Source organism: Galleria mellonella, unplaced genomic scaffold, assembly GCF_026898425.1.
Source record: "Galleria mellonella isolate WM207_F2 unplaced genomic scaffold, CSIRO_AGI_GalMel_v1 utg329, whole genome shotgun sequence".
In the NCBI taxonomy this organism is placed as follows: Eukaryota; Metazoa; Arthropoda; class Insecta; order Lepidoptera; family Pyralidae; genus Galleria; species Galleria mellonella.
In genome coordinates, this window is record NW_026442078.1 from 247,457 (window position 1) to 259,746 (window position 12,290).

At 32.2% G+C, this 12,290-nt stretch overlaps 2 protein-coding genes across 7 annotated transcripts in view; one reads left to right on the forward strand and one right to left on the reverse strand.

Annotated features, from left to right (window-relative positions):
• The window catches only part of LOC113511818 (caskin-2), a 350,084-nt gene that overhangs the window by 157,430 nt on the left and 180,364 nt on the right, over positions 1–12,290 (reverse strand). For 2 of the 6 annotated variants that reach the window (XM_026895556.3, XM_026895540.3), the window contains exon 1: positions 3,488–3,731. The exons of 2 other annotated variants lie outside the window; for them this stretch is intronic. Coding sequence is in view for 2 of the 4 variants with exons in the window: in XM_026895564.3 (XP_026751365.1) it covers positions 3,488–3,521 (34 nt within the window). In the remaining 2 variants the exon portion in view is untranslated. 2 more of the 6 variants (XM_026895564.3, XM_026895570.3) reach the window with 2 other exon arrangements.
• LOC128201000 (uncharacterized) lies at positions 4,045–6,733 on the forward strand. The gene is made up of 2 exons (XM_052896427.1): positions 4,045–4,391; positions 4,734–6,733. The coding sequence occupies exon 2, from the start codon at positions 4,742–4,744 to the stop codon at positions 6,656–6,658; it is 1,917 nt and encodes a 638-aa protein (XP_052752387.1). The 5' UTR covers positions 4,045–4,391; positions 4,734–4,741; the 3' UTR covers positions 6,659–6,733.

Genomic DNA, 12,290 nt, shown 5'->3' on the forward strand with positions numbered 1-12,290 from the left:
TGGCTATTCAAATTGAAAATCAAAATTTCGGCAACGAAGAATGGGAGTGATTAACGATGCTATGTCATCGACGCACCCCGAGCAATGTCCGAGTCATGCCATATAATAGCAATATTGGAACTCTGACGTGATGTAAATTATGTTGGTACCTTCCGGCCCCTAATTAACTGTTATTACTTACGCAATGAATTAAGTCTGTAATATCGAGCGTTAAAAATTCCGTTTTTAGCATAATGACAATTACTTTTTTATTTATCGATTGGTAAAACTAATATACTTCATGTATGAATCTTAAATTTCCTGTTATTCTATAACATTATATAAATTGTATAGCAGCATAGAAAAGATAGATTCCCCATTATTAGAGTTGCTAATTAGACTTAATAAGACATACAGTAAGTTATTCACTCTCACTAGAACTAGCGTTGCAACAACAGGATAAATGATATACACACACTTATAACAAACGTATGAAGCATACAGGATATGGTAATGGAGGTAGAGAAATGGAAGACGTAGAACGCTTTACTATTTTAGAATAAGTTCGGGGTAAGGGCGATTTATTTCCAGCTCTATTTCCTTTGGAAGCAGCCTGTCCAAGACGTGATATTACTTCTACTAGATAGATGTCTCGATTAGATACTTTAATGTGGGTGTAAGACGTGGGCCAGCTTATTTATAGCAATAAATATTTCTGATGAGCAAAACTACGCTCATTGAATTGTAAAACATGATTTTTTTAATTGGTTTACGAGTAGTAAATGAAAACAAGAGTGATAATAAACAATATAAAATGTGCAAGGTTAAGCGGCGAACAATTTTGAGAGCTAGCCTATTCAATTACTTCGAAAGGGAAATTGGAGATTAAAGGTGGGATGAGATTAATTATATTAGAAATGGCCTCGTCTGCCACACTTTCTGCTAAGAGGTTTCGCTTTGGACGCGTTTTAAGAAATAAATTTCGACATAGTAAATTAAATCGTAAAGATTTTTAAAGTAAATTAAACTGACGCAGAAATTGTGTTAGATGTAGTAATGATGTCTTTCATCGGAAATAAGAGGATTAAATCACGATTTCAATTTATGTTTCTGAATCCTTTCATTATGCATCATTGTGATAAATTGTATTTTATAACATCACAGATATAACCGACTTTTATTATTGAAATAACTTCATCATTAGATCACTTCCAAATCATAAGAATAACAATAAATTGTAAATATACATCTGGTAAATGAAATGCCCTTTATGTGCATGCCATCTGCGTGTTTATACGGTATCCTCAGGGAGTAATTTTGTTATAAATTCGGCAGCTGTCGGGCAGGTGTGTGGAACGTGCCAAGTTTTGATGGCTTAGGTCATTATTATTCCGGTTCACATTAACAGCTGTGTCCTTTAAATCTTCCTTCTAGTATTATTCTTCATTTGTACAATTTATATCTAGAAAAACTGTACAACAAATATAGGTATTAAGAATGTATTCGCTACTTGTAATAATATTTCCCCTATCAGTATACTTTTGTAATTACACATATTACAAACGTATGAAACTATATTAATATTCATGTGGGGTTCGCAGCAATTACTCAAATACAAGGTTACAAGTTTAGCTTCAGCCAAGAATTGTTTGAGTTAACTTTACAATGTGTTTACCACTTCGTGTTACTGGCAATATACTTCTAAAATGGAAGTATTGTATTACATTTCCTTGCAAATTGTTTGAGCTTGTTACTATGTTTTACGATTGCTTTGAAATGTTAAGTTGAAATTGCAAGACTTATGTTACATTTACGATCTGTTACTAATCTCTAATAGACAAATTAGTATGTATTTATTAAATACTATTTTTTAACTATAAAGTTTCGGGTACACTAATTACAATTTTTAAACTGTACATTCTTTTGTAACGATTTATTAAATAAACTATATAAATTATAAAAACATTTAGAGAGCTGATAGTTACTGGCGAGGAGTCGAAAGATGTCGACTATCCCACAGTTGTCGGCGCGAGACCGAGTTGCCATAAAAGGCTATGACCGTCTACGGGACACTGCCGATCATAAATGGTGGAAAAACTCGGTCCTTCGAGCCGGACTTGACCTCTTTGGATAGTCATTCTTATAATTCCGTTGTTGTTTTATATGAAAAATTAGATTCAAGAGGAAACATACTACGCTTATTTAATTAACAAATATAACGATACTTTTTGAATTATCGTTAACTATTTTACGTTTTAATTTATATTGGAGAGCTAGATCTGTAAGATATAACGAAGTACTTTTGGAATACACTGCCCTCGCGATGCGCTTGCACATCTGCCGGCCCACGTGCCGCCTTCGCTTGCGCAGGTTTAATATTTAGCTTTTTTTTTATTCTCTCAGCAAGCGCATTTATCATTTACAACAGATGCGTTCTCTAATAACAGGGTTACCTTTGTAATCCATTCTTTAATTAAATTTCTTTTTCCCCTTCAAGTTTGATTTAGTTGCGTTGGTGTCTATCCAATTGTACACCATTTTGTCTTTTTGTTTTTACTTTTACTGTTTTTTCAATGCACTCGTAATGGGTCGCGTCAGTTTATTTGCTTCGAATTTTGTTACCTTCAAGGAACACACATGTGTGCAAAAGACTGCTCTGTTTTTTGTCTGTGAACATCTGAGGTCAATTCCGCACCATATGCGTTGTTTATGCTTCATCTAGTAGCAATATTGGAAGGTTTTAAATTTATTATTTAACAGGAATTCAATAAACGAAATAAAATTGTTTTATTTAAAGAATTCACAACTTCATTTATTAGGAAGAAATGTAGTAAAATTTTTTTAATTACAATCAATGATAATATAGCGTAACTAAATAATTATTTTTATATTAATGATTAGTATGTGCCTAAGTAAACTACAAGCCGATATTTTCTACTGACTTAAAAGCTGTTTGTTAGTCTCAATGTTATTGTAAAGAGTTTCTTTTCTACACATTTTTACATGGGCATGCTTATAGCTCTGTTTTGTAACCTCTATACTGGTGATTAAATCTCACCATTATTAATAACTGGCTCCATTCAAACACCCACTGTCGTATTCTAGGCGGTTTGGAACTATGTCGTCCACCCACAGCGGCTGGTCCCGTAGGCGCAGCAGGGTCACACACACAAGCCTTTATTCATATATCGACTTCTAAACTCACTATGTTCATTGTTCATGCTAAATCAAATTTACATTCAGAGTCAATGTCGTTTGACAGACGCAAGGTCCACCATTGTTTTGCCTTTTTGGTGGTCTGGATAGAGTATCTCAGCGTTCATTTAAATATTCCAATGAATTTAATATTATTTTGATTTCCGATTTTTGTTGAATGTTGCTATTGAACATCTATTTTTATTTTCGTGCAAGCCAAAATCATCAGGTCATCCATGAAAACATTAGCATACCAAATTTGATAGTGAACAAATCCAATAGAACTCATGCAAACATTCATCTAGAACTTTACCATTTATTTTCATGTTAGTATTCAAGAGGACCATCGGCTCGATATTCCAAAACCTTTAGATGTAAACACTAAGAACACACATTCATTATTGTTTAAATCGTGACGAGCACTGCAAATAATCCGATCCACTTAGAACTGAAGTGCACTAAGTTTTATCACAAGTTTGGGTCGAATACACGATTGAGAGCAAACTATGCAATACACGTACGGCAATGCGCCGAACCAGCGATAGACTGAAGTGAGCGCGGGCTAAACCGGCGTCGTCGGCAAGTGACGCGCGGTTGGCAGTAGCACCCCGTCCCCCTCCCTACTTCCAGCACGACACCGGCTTAGAGATGGGATTTTACCCGGAAAAAACCCTAATGTGGGAAAAAATAGGGAAAAAACCCGGGGAAAATTCCCGAATGGGAAAATATTCGGGTTTTTTCATATTTAGCATATGTAACATCTAGGTAATGTGTAGATACATGTATATATCAAATGATGCATACTATTTAAGTACTATTAGTACTAGTTAGAGCTAATCTAACTTTATTTACTTTCATAATTCAATAAATACTTTATATACATGTACTCCATGCTATCTAATTAAATTAAATTAAATTAAATAAAAAACCTTTCTGTTTGTGTGTAGCGACAAGTAACCCGAAACTACGTATGCGGGTAGGGGGGCGGGGTAGCAGGTAATAGCAGTGGCGTACGCGTATCTGTCTATCTCACACGTTGTTTTGGCTTCGTACTGTTCGCACTTGCTTTAATTTGTTGGTTTAATTGACGACTTGGATTTTGTTTTGTGGACTTTTGATTTCCTAGTGATTAAATACGTTTTTTACTTTGTATTGACAACTACTGCTACTCTTACGGACTTCGATACCTACTTCTTTTTATGAACGGTAATTTACCGGTAAGTTTAAGCTTTAATAATTGTTATATTAGACTATAAAAGTTTTAGGTACTATATTTGTGGATTCCTTGCAAACCTTGTACTTTTATTCATTGAAATTGATATATTTTCCAAGTTTATTTACTGTAGGAAATAAATATTTTACAAAAGTAGAAATGAGTCATGTATAGAAATGGCCAAACGCTCGGGCGTTTTAGGCAAATTGGGCAAAATATAAATTCCTTCTTTTGGCCATTTATATTTATTTCATATTAGTTCCGAATGTTCACCTACTCTGTAAATATACAATACTTTAGAACAACTCTATGCATTTCTACTGTTTTTACATTTTTTTTTCCTTAGATCACATCATGCCCAGAAAGAAAAATACTGATGTATGGGAAAACTATTTTCATTCGGCAACCAGTAAAACAGTAAAATGCAAACACTGTGATAAAGTTTACCAATTCGGCAATGTTAGCAAGATGACCAGCCATCTGTTGAAATGTTATAGATGTCCAACTGTTATCAAAAACAAACTACAGAAAATACCTGTTACTAGCACAACTGCCACAAATCTGCCCTTGCAAGAGGAATCACATCATGAATTGTCACAGGATAAAAGTTTGACGGATACAATTTCTATTATTACGACTTCATCAGAAATTTCAACAGAAAGAAAACTTTATCTAGATCAGCTCTTATCGAAGGCAATATTTGTTAGCGGTTCTCCTTTATCCATCGTTGAACATCCGCTGTGGGTACGATTTTTTGACGATTTGCAACCACTTTATAAGTTACCATCTAGAAAAGCTATCTCCACAACACATTTGGAAACTATTTATAATGAAATGGTCAATGAAATTACAGACGAACTGAAGTCTATAAATGATTTGCATTTGCAATGTGATGGCTGGAGTAATCAGCGCAATAAAGGCATCATCAACTTCATTATTGCAAAACCCGAGCCTGTTTTTATTAAAAGCCTTAATACTCTTACAAACCGACATACAAGCCAATATGTATCTCAAGAAATAATCAAAGTTATAAAAGTGTATGGAGGCCACAAATTTGTAACTCTTATCGGAGATAACGCAAATAATATTCAAAGAGCATTTCAGATAGTTAAAAATTCATATGCACATATAATACCGCTGAGATGTGTAGCGCATACATTGAATTTGCTTTGCGAAGATTGCTTAAAACTAGAGCCTATTAATGCGTTCATATCGATTGCCACAGATACGATAAAAGCAATAAAAAGAAACCAAAGTATGAGCGCTTTATTAGCTCAGATTGTAAAAGAAAAAGGTTCAGGTGAAACATTAAAATTGCCAGGGAAAACCCGCTGGGGCAGTTACTGCACTGCGTTAAAAAGTTTAAAAAAATCCAAAGTTGCATTACAGACTTTAGCTGTTCACGAAGATGCCACTATTTTAGACGAAATAAAATCAAATTTATTGGATTTAAATTTTTGGACCATGGTAGAAAATTGTATAAAGCTACTGGAACCTATAACAGACAAAATTTTCAAACTGGAAGGCAATGAAATACTTATAAATGAAGTTTACATGGCTTTCAAAGATATTAAGTCTACATTAAATTTTGCATTTCCAGATATATCTGTTCTAAATGAGCATCATAAACAACATATTACAAATGCTGTAATTAGGCGAGCAGATAACTGTTTGAAACCCATTCATTATGCTGCATATTTATTAGATCCAAGATCGCAAGGCATTGAATTAGAAGAAGAACACGAGGTGGATGCAATGGAATTTATACACGACGTGAGCCAATCGCTCAATATTGACGTTGGTGTAGATTTAGCCAATTATAGAGCTAAACAGGGTTTATGGAGCAGACCATTTATATGGAAGAATGTCGCTGAAATTGACCCGGTAGTTTGGTGGAGAGGACTCTGCAAGTCCAAATTGCTTAATAGGGTTGCAGTACGTATTCTTACTGCTCCCTGTACTTCAGCAGCCACTGAACGATCTTTTAGCACGCATGCGCATATACATAGTCATAAACGAAATATATTGACTACAGACAGGGCAGCAAAAATAGCTTTTATATCGTATAATTGGAACCTGTTACACAAACATAAAAATGATGACAATGACGATGATGACGAGACGTTATCTACGCCCAGGCAATTATCAAGTCCGTTGGGTAGCCCAATAAATGAAGAACAACCTTCAACATCTCGTGGATATACACAAGAAATAGAATTTTGTAATATTAATAATATATTTAATGACAATGACAGTAGCGACAGTGACTAAAAATTTTCAATTGTAAAAAACTTTACAAAAGTGTTGTAACTTTTATAAAGTGTAATAAATAATTGTTAGTAAGTATCTCTCTTTGTTTTATTTTTTTTTTTTTGGTCAAATATTCTTAAAAGCTTTAATAGAGATTCTTTCTGCAATTAAGTAACATTCCATCACAATGCGCAAAAAAATCTTATGATAAAACAAGAAGACGTCTTTTTGTTGTTATAAAAAACTGCTGGTTTTATTCTAGTTTCTGAATCAGGCTACACATTTTGACGTTTCGAACAACAGTCAATAGCTAGTGCCTTATATACGCTGGCACAAAATATGTACGCATCACAATCTACCTATTTTTCGCTGCATTTGTTTTAAACATAAAAAAATATATAATTTTTTTTAAGATCGTGATAATTACTGTAAATAATGAAAATACCCGTCTATTGGGTTTTTTCCCATATAAATACCCGGTTTTTTCCCAAATGGGAAAAAACCTGGGTATATTCCCGTTGGGTTTTTTCCCACTGCCCATCTCTACACCGGCTGAACACTGCACCCGACAAATCCGGCGATGGCTCGATGGAACTGTCGTGACTTGGCGATAGATTAAACCCACCTTTGTATAAAATGTCTTCTCGTTTTTACGCGAGGTTTTCATTTGAGTAGGTCGTGATTTTGACAGGCACACCAACACGCTCGCGTGGGCGCATGGCCCTTACGATCACCCATTTGATAATGTAATAAACCGAGATTATAAAATATATTTACGCTACGACCTGAGACCGTTATCTGGCGTGTGGCATTCGACAACGCATTGGTAACTCGCTGCATCAATAACGATGCGACGTAGAAATGTAACGCTTCAAAATCCGATCCTATAAGTTTGTATTAGATGACCATTATGATGATGTTTGTCCAGTTGTTAGTCTTCAAAGATTTTGTGTTCGATATGAAAGAACATGGAAAGTGGTTCATTTATGTAGAAAGCTTCAAAGATTGATGAACCGTATTGATCTTCAAACTTTAATAAAGATGCAATCAATAAATCATTACGCTGTACTGGACATAGCTATACAATGCTATCAATCTCGGGGTGATTAAGAATGGTTTAAATTCCGATTTTAGAATTAGGTTATAGTCTAATGATTGATAACTATTCAATGTCATTGGAATTTAGAATTTACAAAATGTTTGATTTCTTCTTATTATTAAAATCAATCATAAACCAACCTACTTTTATCATGGGATATTTTCCCAATTCTTTTTAATTATGATCCAGGTATTTTAAAAAAAGTACTGTTATTTATTGAACACTACATAAGTAAGTCTTATTGTAAAATTCTGCTACTCTGCCAATGAATTAAATAAAACTTAAAAGGTGTTTTAGTTATATTACTTTACAAATATAAATAATATTCCCAAAAGTTTCTAACCGAAATAGGCTCTGATCCTTTAGTGGCTAAGATCACAATCCTAGCAGGTAACAGAAGCGATAAATTTTAAACCAGTCAGGATCACGCCTTTGTTCATCAATTCGAGGTCCTTGTGGTTTTGCTTTTATTCTAAAATCGAGATCTGGGAAGGTTATCTGACAAGGTCGGTCAGTTGATTATGACTTTACTTTTCTTCTTATAAGCACCAGGTTTCTGATTATTATCGAAGTATTGAACCGATTTTATAAAAGAAGGTTTTATTAGGCTACATTATTTGTTTGTTTTTTTTTTTGTTTTCAAGAGTTTGGTTTATCTTTAATCTTACAATGTAACAATAACGGAAAAAGACTAAATAATAAACAATTATGAGTGTTTCTATTATTATATTAAAACCTTTCTTTAAAATTTTCTGGCACTATCAAGTACATTTATATGTACGAGTACGTAATTCTACCTACCATAAATGTACTTGTATTAAAGATATGAATTTGCATATTCACTCATTCTTTTTCTTTTTAATTTAGTCCAAATAAAAAGCTGCCATGATATAATATTGAGTGAAACCTTCATGAGAGAGAAGATAGATTAAATGTTATAAATAACAACAACGTAGTTCTCAAATAAATTCTCCCAATTCGATACATTTTTCTTAATAATTTATCATCTACATATACTACCCTACTATGAAGGTATTTTATGATAACTATTTATTTGTTTCTAGATCATCTCTTTCATCTAGTTCGATTTAATTAAATTATTTTTTCACTTTAATATTCAAATTATAGCATACTATTATTACATAGAAAATCTGTTGATGATTTTATCACAAGTACCGAAGTGTTACTGAATTCATTGCTCATGAGTGCAAAAGAATCGATTTTTAATTAATTCTTAACATGAATAAAATTGTCGATAGTTAAAAGTTGAACGGTTGAAGATAAATTTCGGGATATTTAGCCTCTTTTACCTGTTAATAAAATGAGATAATATCGAATTTAATGTGTCGGATTTTATAATTAGAGACCTCTCCTGATTCGGTGGGAACCGATAATTAACTAATGAAAAGTGGTATATTTCGCGGTCGTTATATTCATCCGGTTTGTAACAGAGGAAAGAATGATTGTGTGAAAATATAAGTGATACAAAATATTCGATTACGATATAACGACCATTATTAAATGGGTTAAGAAAGTGGCATAACGTGACTCGTTATATGATTCATAACAAAAATTCCTTGTAACTATTACATAATTAAAAATATAGTTTACTTTTATAATAGAAAATCACTACGAAATTATAGAAGTACAAATTTTATTTTCTTTGAATTTAAAAAAAAGGAATGAAATAAAAATTAGTAGTATTAAATTTTTTTTTTATTCTGTGATGTCCACGATGCTGTTCATTATTAGATGCTGCTTATTATTCATAAATACATCTGTTAGTTTTTGTTTTTTCAATTTTATATGTTAAAATACATAAATACTCAATCTCATTTAAATTCGGGACGAAATGGTAGTAAGTTACTCAAGATGTTTTAAGTAAATATTTGTCCAAAGAAATCGCCAAAATGACGTCAATTTCACGTCTCAAAATATACGAAAATAAAAAAAAAAAGCTGTCTTGTGGTTGCAACGCTGGCGTAAGCTTATATTTCAACAGTTTAAGTTCATAACCGAGTACTGCCTACGCTCGATTCGCTTGTCACGAAGCCCACACGTTTTGTCTCTGATTTGAGCTTCCTATATTATTGCTTCGAACTATATATATTTATTGTATACACTCAAATCTTCAATAAATGGAACACTTTTATTAGTTTGATATAAAAATTCATCGAAAGGTATATTATCTGTCAAGTGTTTATCCAATATGTGTGTACAACAGAAGTGTAATCTGAGAATAAATGTTGATGAAATATATAATCTAGCTAGATAAAACTTTTAAAAATACCTTGGTTAATATTCAACAAAAACGAAGTTATATTAAAAGTTAAACGAAATACGTTAAACAGAATCAAAATCTACACAAAAGGAAATTTAGCATACGCTCGATTTTGCGGGCCTCAAATTAGAGAGTTTTGTTCATAATTTGTAGCCGGAGGAACCGAGAGTACGAATATATTGAATTCCATTTGACGGAAAGATTTATGGAGAAGAATTTAAGGAAGAAAACTTAGAGCAAAAACTCGCTGACATTTAATCAGAATACTATCAATATCGGTTTTTTAATAAAACTTAGATTGAAAATTAAAACAAAGTCATTGACTTGACCATAATACAGTGTGCTGATGTGCAATAGCAGTACAAATAAAAAATCGACACATTAAATCAATATTTATACTTTTTACTGATTTCATTTAGAGAGATAATTTCAAAATTAGATTATCGTTTCATTAAGACTGTCGATAATTAAATTAAAACTAACTAAAACTTAAGACGTAATTCGTTATTGTCATTACGAACGACGGCATGAAATGAAACGCTGCACCAATATTATTTTGTTGATTCACTTGTTTAACAACTCTTCTGTGAGGAGTAACTGATTCTTGATTCTTCACTTACTTTCTTTTCCTCACATCATCTTGTTTTTTTTTGTTGGTATACAAAATGTAGACTTTCTATAATTATGAATTAATCATTCCTATTCACTATTTTTGTAACAGCAGAATTACAGTAAATGCTATGAAATCGTGATTGAAAAATGCAAAAGAGAATATTCACGGAACGACTTTGAGCATTGCAAAATGTGTATTAAATTAAATTTCCATATATAAATTCCATAAATACAAAATTTTATACATGTTTAAATATTTGCATCAATCATGTATTCACGTCTATGTAGCTCAACAGATTTAAACAAAATTTAGTTCATGAACAGACTATATCCTAAATTAATATATGATTAAAGCTAATATTTTATTACATAGAAAAAACCTCGTATCACAGCTTGATATCTATATGTCTATATAAAAAAATTCTGACTGACTCATATAAGAACCCACAGCCAAAATCGCTGAATCTAGAATCTTGAAATTTTATAGATAGTTTCCTTATATAGCATAGGTAAGAATAAGAAAGGAATTTAGGTTGAATGTTTATATGGTATTTCGTCAGTTTAAAAGTTAGACACATGACGTGTTAGATTTAGGCTTTTCATTCAAAATAAAATTAAAAACAAAATAAATCGCAACAAAATCTAGTATTTAATATAAATGTTAAAAATATCAATATAACATGGTATGTGCAAATAGCTTTAACCTACAGTGACTCGTTCGAATCTGGAAACGTAAATATTTACATTACAGATACAGACACAGTCATAGTAGGTATGGCTGTAGTCTTTTCTTGCCACAAAAATAGCTGTGGTCACTGATATTTTTGGAGATTTTTTCAATTTCGCTTTATTTACAGCTTTTCCCGCGTGGTTTTATACAAAACTGGAAGAAAGGTTTTTGAGTAGAGACTCCTTAGACTACCTAGAGTAGATGTACTCGTAGATTCACACTAGATGGAGTAACGACCTTAAATGCATTTCAGGGAGACAACGGAAGCAGGCGGCTCAGGCTGTTCCTTATGGAAGTCTATAGGGGAGGACTATGTTCAGCAGTGGACAGGTAATGGTTGAGAACACAATTTAGAGTATTTTATCCTATGGGTAAAGTATTTAAGTTTTAAATTTTATTTAAATCCCTTCGGCTATACATTTTTATGTTAAGTAAGATATTCTATAAGTAAAATAAAAAAAAAGATTATCAAGTAAACTTAATAAAAATATTATGATGCCATTTATAACTATTGATAGGTAGTATTAGTTCAGTCATGTACTATTTATAATTTTTTTCTTACATAAGCATAAGTTTTGTTGGTACTTGATAAATAATTTATACATAAAATAACATAAACAAAATATTAATTAAAATGTCATACGCGCCATCTTTAGAGATGCGCGGTTTTGCAAAAATATGACTTGAATAAAATAAATCTCCGTTTATTTGTATTCGTTTAAATCAAGCCGAAGATAATTCACTTCAAGTTGTTATGCGGGATGCTTTTGCGTTGATTAATTTTATTGGTACTCAGCTTGACCAGAATTGCCTACTGCTTCTTTATTAAAAATAGTAAATAATTGTTATTTTGTTTGCACGATAGTTATTTTTAAGCGATTACGAAACGAGGAACTTTTCAAAATTTCAATCTATTGTTTTAGGTGTAAAT

Bases quoted from the DNA above. Each gene is read 5' to 3' on its own strand.
- LOC128201000 (XM_052896427.1), top strand. From the start codon at position 4,742: ATGCCCAGAAAGAAAAATACTGATGTATGGGAAAACTATTTTCATTCG.